The sequence below is a fragment of the Python bivittatus genome, unplaced genomic scaffold (assembly GCF_059951505.1).
Source record: "Python bivittatus isolate LINGU-HERP-01145 unplaced genomic scaffold, Pbiv_v1 ctg000700_np1212, whole genome shotgun sequence".
Classification (NCBI taxonomy): Eukaryota; Metazoa; Chordata; class Lepidosauria; order Squamata; family Pythonidae; genus Python; species Python bivittatus.
Window position 1 is genome coordinate 45,786,389 of NW_028277098.1, and position 18,343 is coordinate 45,804,731.

The 18,343-nt window shown below is 35.9% G+C and overlaps 1 protein-coding gene across 1 annotated transcript in view; it reads right to left on the reverse strand.

The window, feature by feature from the left end:
- Positions 1-11,263, reverse strand: part of ELAVL4 (ELAV like RNA binding protein 4) — a 70,658-nt gene extending 59,395 nt beyond the window's left edge. The window contains exon 1 of the mRNA XM_088153105.1: positions 11,028-11,263. Within this exon, the coding sequence (XP_088009231.1) occupies positions 11,028-11,256 (229 nt within the window). The 5' untranslated portion in view covers positions 11,257-11,263. The remainder of the gene's footprint in view (positions 1-11,027) is intronic.
- Positions 11,264-18,343: the final 7,080 nt, after the last annotated feature.

Sequence of the window (18,343 nt, forward strand, 5' to 3'; positions counted from 1 at the left end):
AAGGTTGTAGGCCCATCTAATCCAAGTTTTGGTTTACTTATTTATTTAAACAAGTTCATATAGCCACCCATCTTATACAGGATAACCCTGAGTGGCTCACAAGGAGACAATAAAGCACAAAAGAACCATAAAACCAGCATCAAAACAACTCCCAGCACCCCATTCTGTTTCACCAAATGGTGATTCATTTGGGAAGCTCACAAGCCCAGTCTAGAAAATGGTTGTCCCTTTCCAATGTTGTTTCCCAGGAATGGGTATTTAAGGTGTGCTGCTTATGATTCAGGAGGTAGTAAACGGCATTAGTAGCCACTGATAGCCTGATTCTCCATGATCCTGTCCAGCCTCCTGTAAAAACCAACTAAATTGGCTACTATCACCACCAATGCTGCCAGAGAATTCTAGAGTTTAACTAAGTGAACTTGTCGGACCTGAATTTTGCTTTAATGGATGACCTTAAGTTCTAACATCATAGAGAAGGATTTGATATATCTCCATCATGCTTCCTCTTATCCGAGCTAAAGAACTTTGTCTTTCTTTGCAGAGGTGCTGCTCTAGCCTTCTCACTGCCTTTTCTGTTCCTTTTCTAGTCCCACAATATACTTAAGGTGCAGTGAACAGAACTATACATAATAAAGCAAGGAAAAATTCCTGGACTTGTTAGGGAAACAAGTGCAATATATTATAATGTCCCTGAACAAATATAAGGTGAAACTACAAGAATGGTCTTACCACAGATTTGTTCAAGGGTCTTGTATTATACAGCATTGTACTCCCCGGCAACAATTCCAAGAAAGGTTCCTTTTTACAGGAGCTCCACATTGGCTCAACACTTTAATCAAATTATCTATGTAATGCCAAGATCCCATTCCCAGTCATCACTGTCTATTCAGATCCTATTCAATTGAAGTTTAGATTTTTTGTGCCAGCATGCAGCACGTTATGTATTTTTGCATTTGGCATTTTGAAACCCATTCAGCCAGTTTAGCATTAAGCCTTTTGGAGTACTTCACAATCCCTTTTTGATTTTACCACCCTGAACACTTTGGTACCATTGGCAAGCTGAATACTGCACTGCTCAATCCTAACTACAGATAATTTATATTCAATTTAAAAAGCACCAGTCCCAACACTACTCCCTGGAAGAACACAGTATGCACATCTCCCCAGTGTGAGAACTGATTGTTAATTGCTGTTTTTTTAACCAGCTGCAATTTTCATGAAAAGACCTGTCCTATTATCCAATGCAGGTGAGTTTGTTCAGGAGCCTTTGGTGATAAACTTTCACAGGCTTTTTCAAAGTTCAAATATATAGTGTCTGTTCGTCATCCTTGTCCACCTTGTCAATAGGACAAGAGTAAACTTTGCAGAAGTTTTTTCAGCAAAGCTCATTCTACTATGTGTTTGCTTAATTTCTCTTTAGTAATACTTTCTACCACTTTGCCAATAATAGATGTTAAAGTAAAGGAACTGTTTCTTTTATCACCCCTTGATCCTTCTTAAAATATTGGGATATTATCTATTTTCCAGGCTTCAGATATCAGGTGTGAAGAAGTTGCATATTTTTGTGAAAAAACTGGGATTTTTCCAATTCAACTCTTATTTAATTTTTAATTATTTTTTTCCTTTTTGCATTATTAATACTTAATTATCTCCACTTTTATTTATATTTCTAACCAGCTATTCTGACAAACACTGCCATCAAAGCTCACACAAAGCAGCAGCAGCAGCAGAGGCCCTAACCATAAGTTACAGATTATGTAAGACAAGAAGTAATATAAATTTACAGGATTGAGGACAAAGCTAGGGGTAATGCTAGAACTAAAGGGAAAGCTATAAATATCCAGTTATCATGTTTTTATTTTATGTAAAACAAGTTTTATGTATGGTGATTTTAATGCTTATCCTAAGTAAAAAATATGGGACATAAACCTTTATGATCAAATATAAAGCAATCAGAACTGTACATAACATTCCAATTATGATTGCAACTTACATTAGTTCAAGGACTAACTATATGCAGCTATTCAGATCCCAAGCAGAAAAGGTGCTTCTGAAAGGCATGTTTGCTGCGTGCATCAGCAATTTGTTAAAGAAGCTGCATATTATTCTGAACTTGTTTGGCAGCTATGTGGTCCCAGGAAAATAAGTGTCTGAATTGCATCTTGATCTTGCTTTGTTAATTCAGATATGTATGAGCCCAGGAAAATGCATGGCTTCTTTTGGAAGGTGACACCAGGAGCCAAAAGCCTCCCCATAAGCTCTCCAAAGCACCTTTTCTGCTTGGGATCTCAATAGTGGCACCTATTCTTGTACGGGTGATATAAATTGTTATTTTCAATCTCTTAATAACATTAAACATGGAATTTGTTCTTTTTCACCTTTTTATACAGCATATGTGAATAAATACTTTCACTGATCTAACCACTATGATCCCAAGATCTTTACGATAGCCAAAGCTGTTCTGAGTCCAGCATTATTTGTACTGGAATTAACTTTTTCATTTTATCTTTTGGCAGATTCACCCAGTTTGGAGTGATTACTTTAGTATTCTTTATAGTGTATTTTAAAATATTCCTGAATAATATATTGTCATTACAATATAGGCTATCTAAATCATTATTAATATATTAAATAGAACAATCTCAAAAGTTTCCTTTACTTGCCTAGAACAGTTGTTCCTTACCTGATGCTCCCTAGATACTTTGAATCTGCAATCCTCAGAATTCCTATGGGCAACTGAGAGAAAATATTAGAGATGGGATGGCTCATCCTTCTATTGTCCTTAATTCCCATTTCTGAAAAGGTTCTCGTGCTCCTGGGGCCAGCTGGAGAGAAAGTTTCTACACCTGAGAAGTATATTTAAGGACCAAAAGGACTGGTCTTTACTTCCAGCCTTGGCAGCTTCAGACCTTTCACATAGAAGCATTATGAAACACTGATTTGAACAAGCAATGTATTTCTTATAAGAAATGTATGTAGTTCATTTTCATTTAACGTATGGTACTATAACGTAACTTTCATGTGGAAAAATTTTGGCTCCCTAGGTATTGCAGAACTATAGTTCCCACTACCTTCAATAGTTCACCATTGGCCGGAGAGCCACACATACATTCCTCCATGGCTGCTCTAATAGTAAGCAAATTCAGATCCTGTTAGATTCCTTGACTATGAAATAGATTCATATTAATATAGAAAAATATATTTAAAAATAATTTACTTTTAAAGTCATTGGTTCCAGACTCTAGAATTACGATGCCTTCTTCAAACATTGCTACTTCTCTGTTCTAGAAAATTCCTCAGCTAGAATTTTATTTTTTTCTGTTTTTGTTTTGAAGGAACAGCTGATTAAATCCACAATTATATTATTGGACAAAATACGCTGTAGCTATGAAATGATGCAGCCGGGACCAGTTTCACTGTTAATTTGAAATGCTAGTATTAATTAGGTAGTGCAAATGAAGAATTTAATAAAACACTTTACAACTAGAAGTTCTAGTTTTAAGCATCCCTGCAAAATGAAGCAAAATATCTTTCTATTGTCTTATCTTTTTTTCTTTATCCTATATTCTGGAATTACGACATTTTGTATGTCACAGATCCTCTACAATAGCTACAATTTGTCTGATGTACAGCATCAGCATTTTCTATCTGCTTTTCAAAGTTTCTAAATAAAATAAAAATTTATAAGTTCAGTTCTGAAATCTAAATTAAAGGTGTCTCATAACCTGCCATTTCCAGTCAAAATGGTGTGATATTATCACATTTGCATTTTTTCCATGAAATAATACATTTTCTTAAACCTCTATTATTTCAAAGCAAAAACACCATTATGAATCAACTTCTTAAAAGACTGTATATTGACAGCATTTCAGTTCTGGTATTTCAGATTTATTTATTTAGCTCCGCAAATATTTGAAATAGCAGACTGAATATGGACTATTCAAAGACATATAAATCAAACAGCTTTATCTCTCAGTTTCTCATCAGATTATTTTAGAGGTTAGTTGTTAAAACTGAAGTACTTTCTTTGCAGCATTAGCAATACTGACATTTTTATTATGTCAGTCAATGCTTGATCTGAGCAACAAATACAAACAATTGTATCAGTAACAATTTCATATATAACCTCATGGTGAACAAACATGACCATTCTAATATAACAAAGTCAGTCCAAGTTTTTTGTTTTGATGAAAAAAAAAATGGAATAACTCCAAGAAAACTCTTTAGCAACATACCTGTTCAGCACCTTTAAATAAATAAATAAATTAAAAAACCAAGCCATGTCATGTTGTATGGATTAAGGACCTTTCTCCACTTGTACCTAATCACAGCATGAACATGCACTGGGAACCTATCTCTTCTGTCATGTTCTCATGATGTTGCCTTCATCTCATCCCAACCCATACCTGAAGCAGCTTAAAGTTGTTTGGTGTTAAGATAGTACTTTTCCCTTTAAGCAAGCAACAAGTTGCAGCAGTTTTGTTGTGAATGCAATCTGATGCATTTCACTGATTATTTGGTAGGTGTTACTATCAGGATGCCCCTAGTAAGTGGGATTTCCTAATACATTCATAGAAGACCAGAAAGCAAGATGTATCTGGGGGCAGCTAGAAGGTAGTTTCCACGCAACTATACTTATTCAGTTCCTGAGAAGTGTGGAAGAGCAAGCTGCTTAGCAAAAATGCAGGCACCTGTGTGTCACTGGCAGCACAGCAGAACTGCCAGTAAAGCTGCAACTTTGAAACAGGTGTGGTAGGAGAATGAAGGAGATGTGTGTTTTGAAGTTTTGCAGCCACCAGCAAACAGAGTAAAGCAGCCAAATAAAACAAGTCATTTCTCCTTCCAAGGGAGTGAATGGTCCAGAGGAAAAGAAGAATAGAGGCACAGTAAGGAAAAGTGCAAGTGTAAAAGGACAATGTGGAAAGTTGCATGTACCCTACATGCTGTCAGTAATATAGAAGAAAAAAGCAGAAGAAATTCCAGAGAGAGGAATTAAGGCAGAACAGTGTTTGTAAAAAGAAAACATTGTTATATAATGGTTATATAATAGAGTATTGTATAGAGGAAATATTGTATTAATAATTAAATAGCAATAGAGTATAGTAATTGTTATAGTAATAGTAATTAGCATAGCAATATAGGAAAAACAGCAATAGGATAAATAGAGGCATTGCAAAACACTCACATATAGACTTGTAAATTTAAATTTCACTTTTATATCTTGGTTTTTTCAAAATAAAACATCTCCCCAACCCTTATAGGGTGATATAAAAAACCACCTGTCTAGGGTCCAGTACTTTTGTGTATCTTTTGTGTTTGGGTAAATCTAACTGGGTATGGTTTAAAAAAACCAAAACCTGTGACAGTAAGTACTGAAGGAGAGGGATTAGAAATACAACAGTCCTATTTAGGTTTGGTGTGAATTTTCCTATTTTCCCTCTCCCATTTCATAGGAACTTTGTGGCATTTAAAAAAAACTTTCATGAAAGGCTTATAAAAAGCAGTTTTTTCACTGAGATGTGTTGTCACTAAGTGGCCAAATGTACATTTTATACTGTATGTTAGTATGATGTATGGAGGTATAATTAGCAGCTTCATACTTTAAAAACTGGAGTGTCACATTCCCATGAAAATGACAGTAAGTGATCATATATCATTGTTTTTGGGACATCTCATGTTCTAATTTTAAAGCATGCTGTAGTAAAGTTGCACTGTACTTTATAATAAGCAAAAAGGGAGAAAATATAAAAAGGAACAGTGTTTGGCTACCCTCATCTGACAATATACTTGATTGCTGGAAGAACTTCTGTCCTTTTCCCTCACAGAAATTTCCAATATTTGGCTGAATCAACAGTTCATGACGAACTCAAATCTCTGCCAGTGAAACGGTTGCAAATTTTCCCAGAGCCTGACTTTTTCAGACTGTATAGAATTGGTAGTCCATTGCCTGCTGATGTATCCATCAACTGCAACTTTACCTTGGTTTTTCAGAAGCTCTTGATTACCTAGATGCATTAGCACAATAACCAAAATGCTTTGGATAGCTCATTGTCAAGAAAAGCAATGTTCTTTTTTTGTTTTTAGTGTACTGTGTCATTATCCTATTCATCCCCCAGAGCTCCTTCTGGTAGATGGGCAGCTATATAGGTTTATTAAATAAATATTTAAGTTACATAAGTAAACAGCTTCGATATGCCATGTTTCATTTTTATCATGGCTCACACAAATACTGCATGGAAATGTACAATGTATAATCACTGGCATCTCTAGATATACTTAAGAAAGCTCTACTGTATGCAGCTCCAGAAGCTGCTGTTAGCCAATGCAAGCAGCAATGAGTTTGATGGACCTGTAGTCCGACAATAAAAGGCAGCTTCTTCCTATGAAGAACCAATTACAATCTTGACATTTCAGATATCCTTTTAAAGTGGATATCTGAAATGTGCCGAGCCATAGAACTAGGCACAGCAGGGGCATGCAACTTCCATTACGCTAAAAGCCACTCCAAAAGTGGGTAAATTGTATCCCAAGTGTGGACAGATCTAGGCCCCAAAGGTAGACATGGCCGCAAGCAACTTCTTAAAAAAATATCAAACTGGAAAATATAAACATTTAAATCACTCTTTATAAACTCCTTGCAATAAGATTAATAAATGAATAGGATTAGCTATGTAACTCCTTGTATAAAACTGATTTTTAAAATATAATTTCCATCCCCCCTCTCAGAGAGTACACCTCCTCTTTAAAAGAAGATATCCGACTGCTACCTGTCATTCCCTCCCTCTCCCTTTTACACAAACTCCTCCTTCCAGATGCAGAACATACATTCTCATTCTCTCTCACACATGGATGCTATTTATACCTCACCTTCTCAAAAATGGGAAGTGAAAGGGGGTACTGAAATCAGAAGAGGGAACAAATCCCAAGATTTTACATACGGAATAAAAATACAGGAGATTCCTGATTTACTTCCTGGTTATGTTTTTAAAGGTTTATTTTACTTCCATGAAATAGAAAAGAATAAGGAGAGAGGGCATTCCTTTGACTACCCATTTTCATCCCACTCTATTCTTATTCCCTCAGAGTGGGATGAAAAATATGTAGTCAAAGAAATTTGTTTTTATTCATTTTATTTATCAAATTTATACACCACCTATCTCACTGTATAAATGCCTTCTCTCCTTCCTCCCACCTTCAATAAAAAAAATCCCTTATTTTCCCTATACCTAGCACACTTGGAAAAGAAATGCTTATTCTTTTCTATTTTATGGAGGTAGAATAAAAAGCTTTAAAAACATAACCAGGAAGTAAATCAGAAATATTCATTCATTCATTCATTCATTCATTCATTCATTCATTCATTCATTCATTCATTCATTCATTCCCTCTTCTGGTTGATCAGGCAAGTAAGAAACCCATAGCAGCACACCAAATTTACAATCTACACTCCTTGTTATCTCGCTCTCTCTCTCTCAGAAGAAAAACTCCAAACAATGAAATGTGAAAGAAAACAACAACAAACACCTCATGAGGTGCTGTGGAAATCAGTTGTGTGGGAAGGCAGATGCTTTCTACTCGCTGCTCCACTTTGACGGTGGCCAAAGTGTGTCTGGAGATTTTGTGGGGATAAAAAAACCAGGACAGGATTGATGAAGAGAGGTAGAAAAAGCAAAAAAAATGGATGGTCTGCATGGGGAGACATGTTGGAAGGATGTTGGATTATTGGATGAGGAAATCAGAGAGAGAAAGAAAGGGCGCTGAGGGAGAGACAAATAGACAGGAGACATAGAAAAATGAAGCGGAAAGTATACCACAGACCCAGAAAGAGGAAGACAAGACTATTAGCTGAGAAGTCTAGAGAAAGGTGCTGAGGGATAGTAGCAGTGGCAAGAAATGTAGTGGAGAATGGATGTGAAATGTAGTTTCCAGAAACTTGTTATCCACACCTTAATTGGTTGGCTATTATCAGATTTAGAAGCTCCCTGATTCCAGAATAACTCTAGCAGGATTACATTTAAAATAGAAAACCAATAAAAAAGAATGTAAGCATCCAGACAAATCCTACAACCCAGGGCTCCACAAATAGGCCTCCCCAAAGGCCTAAGAAATTAAAGATTTCTGGAATATGGTCAGAGTAGGAGCTACATGGGTCTTGGGGATGCCTTTCTAGAGTGCAGGTGATACAATAGAGAAAGCATTGATTAGCCAAGGGGACCCGAAGGTTACATCTCATCTTGGCTGCAATGTATTCTGCGTGAGGCTACCTTTGAAAAGTATTCAGATTTTGCTAACACTTTAAAATGCTGCAGTTGGGCTACTGATAAGGCAGCAAGGTACAGGGATCTGAACAGAAACCTCTGCAATTGCTACTGACTACTTTCTAGGTAAACTTTTGGGTGCTGGTATTGACCTTTAAAGCCCTAAATGGCTTTGGACATGACTATTTGAAGAACCTGACCAGCTGTTAGGGCCTACAAGAGAGCTCTTTTGGAAGACTTCCATGCTGTTCGAGATTCTGCTACCTGGCATCCAGGAAGTCTTTTTCTACTTGCACTGCTTTACTTACAAGTTACACTTGGCTCTCACTATCTGTAAAGATTTATCTCCTTCATCAGGCTTCTAACTGTTAATTGTTTTTAAGATTTTTTTTGTTCTGTTTTTTGTCTTTTGCTTTTTTTAGCTTTCTTGAGTGAGTGTTAGTAAGGTTTGGTATAAGTATACAGTGACCATATTTTCCTGGAAAAAATAAAGGGCAAACCTGAAAAGTGGGCAAATCTGAAAGAAGTTCATAAGGATGAAAAATTTTAATTGTTTATGTTTATCATTTTGCTTTACAAATGAAAATACAAGAGCAAAATCAAGAAAATAAATGTTAAATAAGCCTAAAGGACAGCTTTCTGAAATAAAGGACTGTCCTTTATAAGGACATATGGTCCCTGTAGGTATAAGACAAAATAATAGGAATAAATAGTACTTTTTTAAAGGAAATTCAGTGGATTTAATCTGACAACCTGCAATCCATTCTCTATTCATTCTTCGTTTCCTATTCTCCCCTTTACTGTTCTTTTATCATCCTCAATTTTAATTGGCTTAGTCTCCTTTCTCTTCATTTGCCCCTTATAATCTAGTAACACTAATATAATGGCAACTTTCTTTACCATTGTTTTTCCTACCAACTCTGAAGTGATTTATAAAAACATGGATATTGTTTTGTCGGGTTCATCCTCAGTGATGATTGTTGTTTTTATGTTTTTTTGTTAATAATAGTTTTTATTGTTTTAATATGTTGGTGACATAAATCAATTAAATACATACGTACATGCATACATACATACATACATAAAATTATATGCCCTTTTTCAGCACTGGTGATGCTGGAGTCCCTCCTTCACTTGAGCAATCTTTAAAACTCCTTATTCCCCAGAAATATTTAATTACTTTTTATAACTGGGAATTAAGAAATTGCTGTGGACAGTTTGGACCATTTTTATGATTTTTTTTCTTTGTATACTGAATGAATGGCATAACTTTGGAAGTCCATTTTGGGGTAAAGTGCGAGTTTGCAAAATGAGTCTGCACAAGAGAGATTTAAGCCTCAGTGTATATGGAAATTCTGTACATGGAGCCCCTTGGTCCACAGTTTATATTTAATGATATTTTTCACCCCTATACTGATCACCTCTTATCTACGCAATCACATTCCCCTTAATTAGTCTTTCCTTTGGCATATCTTCATCTTTCCTTCTTATACAGGCTGTATCATATTTCAGAAACACTTCACATTTCTAGCTTTTATTTTTAAAGTTTCCATCCTAAATTGTACTCCCCACCCTTCTCTTCATTTATTTGCTTTTTCCCTTTTGGCATTCATCAGAGTAACCTTTGTCAATCTCAGTTCCAACATTGTGCCCTCAAATATTATTTCTGCCTCCAATAGTCTTTGCTTTCATAGTCAGAAAGCCAGACCTATACACAATTTAACTTTCTTTATAGCCCCTTCTTTTCACAAAACCCTTTTTTGAACTATCCTAGTTTACCAGCATTTTGACTGATACCTGACATTCTCCTGACTCTTCCACCAAATCATTAATTCTATAATTGTTCACTTAGGGAAGCTCTTATGCTTTCTAGATGCAAAGATGTCACAGGCTCAGTATACATGTTACTACTGTCAATTAAAATTACTGTAAAATAAATGATAGTAATAAAAAAGAGCAAAAGTAAGGTTTGCTTTTTTATGAAGTCTATAGAATTTTGGGGTAGATTCCTCCTGTAGGTAATTTGGCAACATGAACATATTAACATAACAATCCAAACCTAGGTGACACTAAACAGAATAACTTTTGATATTGTGAAGCCTAAGAAAAGTGAAATGACTATTTTAGATCTTTATCCAATAATCCATAATTATGACAATCCACAAAGGATCCACATTTTCAGTTATACAAATATCTGAAACAAAAAGATTAAGTAGAATGAAGTCAAACAACTTAAAAGAGAATGCAAATCCTATTCTATTAAAAGAAATATTAAAATGGTGGTAATGTTTAAAAAATGAGATGAAATCATTACTTCACTGGGTCACATTGGATAAGTCAGTTGCTGTTTGCAACTTCATAGCTGTTTCTTCGAATCAAGGCCATATAGTTTTGGTTTTGTGGGGTACAAATTCACCACCTAGCCTACACAATATAATGCTCACAGTATCTAGCAAAGGTATACTTTTCCATCATATATCCATAACTTTACTACCTGTCTGCTTGCCTGGATAATATAGTTTCATTCAACTCTAGAATTTCACAAAGAGCCAAGCTTCAGATCACACTTCCACCTTTTCACATATTTATTCATATATGATATTCAACCTATCACATCACTGAGGTTTGTACAAATGAGAGAATAATAAGGAATGGTAGGCACAAAATCTCTACATTCTAAAATATGATTTGTTAGCATTTGCATGTACTTTTAACCATCTTACAAGAAAATATAGTAACAGAAGCAAGCAAGCAAACAAATAAATTTACCTGTAATTTTATCTCTTACAAGCTTGCAGGATTCTATTTCACCAATGCTCCCAAAAAGGCTCCTGAACTCTTCTTGGGTCATGTTCTGGGGTAAGTAGTTGACTATGAGGTTGGTTTTGCTGTCATCTGTAGCTGCCCCTGTCTGCATAGGGGAAGGGCAATTTCGGCTGTTGCTGGCAGGACCATTGGTTGTATTGGATGTAGGGCCATTTGACACCTGAGGCTCCATGGTGCTAATTATCTATGGAGAAAGAAAAGGTGGAAAATATCCCTTCAATCCTCAGAGATACAGGTGCTATTTTAAAAACATACTTACAAATGAACAAGTAGGCAGCATTCATGGCCAATTTGAGAGAGTTAACCAAAAAAAAAAAAAAATCAGCTTGGTTCTTCTGCTGTTGTTATAAAGTAGGTCATGCAGAGAGCACATACTAAGATGCAGAGACAAATACAACCTCTCCTCTTTTTTCCCCATTATTTTTGTTAATGCAAAGCTAATTTCTCTTTTCATGATGCATTTGTAATGTACAAATTTAATTATGATCTAAGGTATAATAACTGTGATTAAAATTACAGTTCTATTTAAGTGGAAGAGTCCCATAAAGAGATAAAAACCGAAAAAGTAAAAAAAAATTAGCTGTTGAATTACTGTGACACCTAGTACTGTGACAGGTTTATTTGGGCCATTCAAGCTAAGAAAGCTATTATTGTGATACTGTGAGCTTGAAGCAACAGCCTTTTAGTTCAAGCACACTTACTTGCATCAACACCTGTATTCTTCAGCTACTTTGGCCACCAAGGATTTCTTTCGATTCTTTATTAAATAAAACTGAAATTGCAAATCATAGAATCAAAGTATTAGAGTTGGAAGGCAACATTTGGCCCATCAAGTCCAACCCCCATTTGGTGCAGAAAACCAAATCAAAGCATCCCCAATAGTTAGCTGTTTTGGCTCTGCTTTAATCTCACTAGTGAGGGATATCTTAACATCTCTTTGGGTAATTGATCCCACTTTTGAATTGCTGTTACTGTTAGGAGCATCCCCCCCCCCCAACATTCAATGGTAATCTGTCTTCCTGTAACTTAGATCTATTACACTGTGTTCTGCACTCTGAAATGATACTTTCTATATGACAGCTTTTCAGGTAGTTGAAGAGTGCTGTTATCTCTCCATTCAATCTTATCAAGACTAAAAGTTCTCATGTCCTTCAATCTCTCTTCATAGAACTTTGTTTCTAGTTCCCTGATCATCCCTGTTCATTTCTGAACCTATCAAATTTTATTTCTGTCTTCTAGAGTATTAGTTATCCAACCCAATTTGTTTCATCTACAAATATGATAACCATTCCTTCCATGTCTTATCTAAGTCATTTATAACAATGTTGAAGACTATGGGATCCAAGACTAAACCTTGGGACAACCTACTAAATATCTTCCTCCAGTCTGATGAGGAAACTGTTGATGATCACTGTTTGAATAAGATTTTCAGTTCAACTATATATCCATTTAATTGTCAATGCCATGACAATTAAAATAATTGGCAAACTTAACTAATTTGGTAATCAAAAAGTCATGGGGTACAATATTTTGTTGAAGTCAAGACACAGTACCTCTAGAGTATTCCCACAATTTATCAGAGTAATTATCAGTTAAAAAAAAAGTCATAAAATTGGTCCAGCATTTATATATGAGCCAATATTGCACAATCAAACTTCATCTCTATTGAATAAAAAAAGAATGTAATTTTTTACAAGATTCAGAAACAATAAGTAACAAGACTTAATAAACAAACTCTTGGTTTTTAAAGAATATGTATGTTTTAAAACCATACAGTATTCTTTATACAACTCAAAAGGGTAAAGTTTTTAAACAGTGTAATTTGTATCTATGACATGCAACACAGCATGTAAAGTTAAAGATTGCTCAGGACTATTGTTATAGATTTCTACAGCTGCCTTTATTCAAATACAACCCACACTTTCATCGCATAACTTCTCCTTTCTCCTTCACCTGCTGTGCAAAAAGCTAAAATCCTTGTAAGATGGGGGGGGGGCATACCCTATTCAAGGCCAGCTGCACAATTACCAGTAGTGGTTTTGCCCTGTGCCTAAGTTGAAACCCAGATTGGAAGGGATTCAGAATGGCAAAGCAATAGCCAGAACAGTTGACATATATCTGTCAGAAGCTTGTCATGCATTTAGAATTTAAAAATTACATCAGACACACATATACACAACTCTAAAATCATTTCTATGATTTGAACATTAATTCTTTGAAGAACCTCACACTCTTCAAAAGACTAACACAATTACTTCTCTGAAAACTGGATTATATGAATCTGAACTGTTGAATTACCATAATGATTGGAAAAGCATAGCAACAAATATGCTATGGAGGATATCTAGACCATATTTGGGGATGGGGGGGCAGGGAAAAAAAACAGAGAATGCATATGGAAAGAGAAAAATAACTCCACTTTTGGTGCTGTATGTAGCAAATATTGTGCATTTCATGATACATAAAATATACTACAATATATTCATCGTATTTTGCTATGAAACAAAACTTTGCTATCCAATTCCTCTCATTAACACTTTTACATCAGAGGAAAAATAACCTGTAAATATGCTTCTGAGTTTAACTTAATAAACCAAGGAACCTATTTCATCATCACCATTCTGATCACACAATTATCAAAAATCTGGAGCTAGCAACCTTGAAAAAGTACAGGGTATGCATTTTAGGAGAGCCAGTTTGATGCAGTGGTTAAAGCACCAGGCTAGAAAATGGGAGACTCTGAGACCTTGGGCCAGTCATTCTCTCTCAGGCCTAGGAAGAAGGCAATGGCAAACCATTTCCAAAATCTTGCCAAGAAAACTGCAAAGAGTCAACATTGAATCAAAGGAACATGCGTACACACATACACAAAGCATTTTAGAAAAAAGAAAAATATGCATAATAGAAATTAGTTAATGTTTAATACAATGTGCTGTGCAAATATCACATTCATATCAGGGAAATTCTACTTCCTCTGATGAAATGAATGACCTAATGAAATATTGTTTAATCTGTTGGCACAGATGCACAAAATGGCCATGAACTCATCATGATGCCTTATTTACTCTACAAATGGAGAATCATGGCTGAGGTAGTTTCTGCCCTTTGGCCATTCTTCACAACAAATCTCTTAAGTGCCCTTCATTTGAGGTTGCCTTGAAGCTTTTCTAAGATAAGTCTTTGGGTGAACTCCAGAAGCAGGGCTCTGAGGGCAGGAGAGCTTTGGCAGCCCAACTTCATACTGGAGTACTCAACATCGGGTGAGCGAGGATCACAATGGAAGAGACTCCTATAGCTCACATGGCTTTTTCAGTTCCTGAGCAACAACTACTGAGTGAGGCTCACACTGCAGGAGACTCCAGGTAGGTTTGCTTAGACTTTGCACCATTGGGTTGTAGTGGAATTCATCCAACATCTTCCCATGTTCCCCACTCTCTCTCAGCTCCACTGCTATGGCCACGTACTCTGATACACAGGTTCTAAGGCCATATGCAATCATACATGCAGCATGGAGATTATGCTTTGGCCAGCAGATCACATGGCCTAGACAGAAAAAGGAGGATTATTTTTACCAACTCGTCATGCCAGTGTCTCACTGCCCAGAAAATATACTGCTGCTGTTTTTTGTAAAGGTTCTTGTGAGGAAGCTGGACTCTTTGGAAACTGTAGCTTTCAAAAGAAAAGCAGGTGGAATGTTTTGCATTTAAAAATGCAAAAGAAAGACTCTGTGCTGCTTGATCTGCTAATCTTAGGTGTGTGTGTGTTCATTCTTTACTGCGCTGTTAATGCATCAGTCCATGGTGCTTTTTCATGCAAAGGCATGTTTGAACTTTTGGTCTGACCTATTTGTCGCAATTTTTTTTTAGCGTCTCAAGTGGAAAAGGGATTGTTTTGCTGAGCAAGATATGTGCTTGACTCAAGATTATTCTTTTGTTATCTATGCTACTGAGCACTGACAATGTAAACAAATTGCTCCTGAGTGACAGAAAATCTTGTTTGTTTTTGGCAGCCAGTGAATTAAAAAAGGGTTAAACCAAGGAACCTATTTCATCATCAACCTATTTCATCATGCAGGTGAACTTTCAAAATATTAAGGTGAATGGAGACAAGGTTAGGGTTAGGCATAGCCATCAGATTTGGAACAGGCTTATTTTAAAACATTTTGAAAGTAATCCCTTGCTAGTCTGATTGGAATTAATTAAATATGAACAATTTCAGCCAGCAGGTCCTCCTGCCTTGGAGGAGGTAACAAACCAAAACGTTTTGTGTGAGAGATAAAATACAGAGTTAGTCTATCTCTTTTCACATTCCCTTTAAACAGAATACTTATACCACCACTCCTCCAAGAACATGATCATTTTAAGTTTAAGGAGGTCTAAGGTTACCCAATACCCATCTAGATCTTTGCAGCAAAAGTTTGTTCTGAATCCCACTGTTTTCCTTTGCCTGAATAACTGACACTGTTTTGGGTTTTGTTTCAGCCACACCCAGACCAAGCAAAGCATTCCAGATTTTGTTTTGTCTAACCCATAGCCAACCAGAGCCAAGTGAACAAAACTTCTGGAATACAATGTTTTGTTTGGAGCTCAAAACACATTGTTTACTGACCTTCAATTATTATACTAGCTCTCATATAAGATATATACCATATGTCTAAACTGAATATCCAATTTATAGACTGACTACATATTAGAATATACCGTATTTTTCCGACTATAAGACAATATTTTTTTCTAAAATCCTTACTCTACAAACTGAAGGGCATCTTATTCAAGGAAGTCAGCCGAGAATTGCGCGGTTCCAAACTGCCCATACTTTGTTTCTGCAGAGAGGCTTCCTCCTATTGCTAGCCTCCAATCACGAGTGAAATAGCTTGTCTCCCAAACAGACTTCCTCCAATCATGAGCCTGATGTAACTGACGTCAGCTGATGCTGAACAAACCAATTAGAGGAAGGCTGATTGCAGAGACAAGCTATCTGCAGTTTCACTCGTGCTTGAATGTAATCAGTTAAGCAAAAGAGCCTGGAAATAGAGCTGCAGAGAGACGGTTTGGACCTCCTCCCACCGAGTGTATCAGGTCAATGTTAACTAATTACTAAATAAAAATGTGTTCTGCACTATCTTTAAAATATTGATTTTTTAATTTTGAGTTGGAAAAGGGGGTCGTTTTGTCCATGGAGGCGTCTTATTGTCGGAAAAATACAGTACATCACACTTTCTAGAATTAGAGGAAAACAATTTAACAGGCTGTCCTAGGGTAATTGTAGGATCTCTTTTGGAATGATTTACAAACTTAGAATGAAAGATTATATAAAACATACCAGAAAAGAAGCAGCTACCAGTTTTGTTTATTATGGTATCTACCGCCATAGAAGCAAAATAATTCTTAAATGCCAAATATAGCTAAAATGCCAAATTTTATGGAATTATAAAACAACCCCACTTCAAGACAGGGAGGGTTGACAAATCCAAACAGTCCAAAAAGGGCTGAACGTGGTAAGTGAAATAAGAGGCTGACTGTTGCAATAAAGATAATGGAAAACTCCCCCCATCTCCTCTGGGGGAGATGGGCAGCATATAAATTTAATAAATACATAAAAATAAATAAATAAAATAAAACAGTGAAGAAGCCAGAACAGAATGGAACATTCTATACTGCATGTTTTTTACAGGCCTCACTTGTAATTAAATGCTACCTTTTATTTCAGAAATATACATAGTCTTAGAATGTTAACTTTCTGCTTATTTATATGTTTGCTTTTAATGATAAAAATATTAGAAATACCAAAATATGATTACTGTCAATTTAGGACTGACCGTTCTTTTAGAAACTCAAGATGCAATTAAAAAAAAAAAAATTAAATTTAAATACTACACAGCACAGCAAAAACTATTGTTTTTAAAAAATGTTATCTTCCTCTCCCAAAATTCCAAATGGTTTGAAATCCAAACTTTCACATTAGAATTGTTATTTTAAAGATAATAATTTACTGCCTTCTGACACAAACACCCTTTTTCATCTGCTTCGTGTCTGTACAAATGCATCAAGCACATTTCAAAGTATTATATTTTGCATCCAGCAGTAGAGTTATAAAGCAGAAGTCCACCCTTCTCAAAGAGAAACATTTTTGGTGTTCTCTGTATAGAATAGCCAAGTTTTGAGCATAGAAAATAGATATTCCTTTTTACAAAAAACAAGAAAGGAATAGAGCAAGGGAGCCCCATTTCACTTTGCAAAAATACTTTCTCTGCATAGAGCCCCCTACATGTTTCTCTCCCTCCTCAATGTTTTGTAACAGAATGGCAGTTGCAAATGCTTATTTTATTCTATAAAGCATGAGTTAATATGTGCTTTATAGAAATACCTTAGAGTATTTCTATTAGAGTATTAATGTCAAGCAGTGGAATGTTCTTATGAAAATGGGAATCCCAGACTATTTCATTGTCTTCATGAGAAACTAATGATGTTACCAAGTTGGGTAATGAAACGTCTGTAAGCAAACAACCAAGCTCAGAGAGCACCAAGGACTCCATAGTTCAACCCTGAGCTACATATATTCTTTTCTATTGAAATGTGTTGTAAACTAGCACTTGGAAAAGATATTCATATTCATATGGTGTGATGTGATGTGATGTGACCTAAAAAGATCAGAATTGTACAGGCAATGATTTTCCCTGTAACACTCTATGGAAGTGAAAGTTGGACTTTAAAGAAGCAGGATAGAAAGAATATTGATGCTTTTGAACTTTGGTGTTGAAGAAGACTCCTGAGAATACCATGGATAGATAAGGGAACAAACAAACAGATCATAGAACAAATCATCCCAGAGTTCTCACTCAAGGCACAAATGACTGGGTTCACATTAGGGTGCATTATGCAAGGACGCACTTCCCTTGAGAAGTCTGTAATTCTGGGAAAGGTTGAAGGGAAGAGAAGAAGAAAGAGCAAGACCAGCAGGAAGGTGGACAGCCTGAAAGTACGTACTGTTGGAAGACCTGAAGGGCTAGCTGACATATTCTGGAGAAGATCTATCTAAGTGGTTGCTAACAGTTGATACTCACTTGATGGTATATAATGATGATAGCTCTTTCAAATTCAGACATCCCAGAAGTGATACTCAGATAAATGAAAGTGGTTTAGGGAGGGAAAGAGCAGGAGAAAACAGACATTGACAATAATAGAAATGGCAGAGAACAGAAGAGAATGTACCAGGAAGTTTGGTGGGCAGGCATAAGGTAGGATATGCTATGCTGGGGA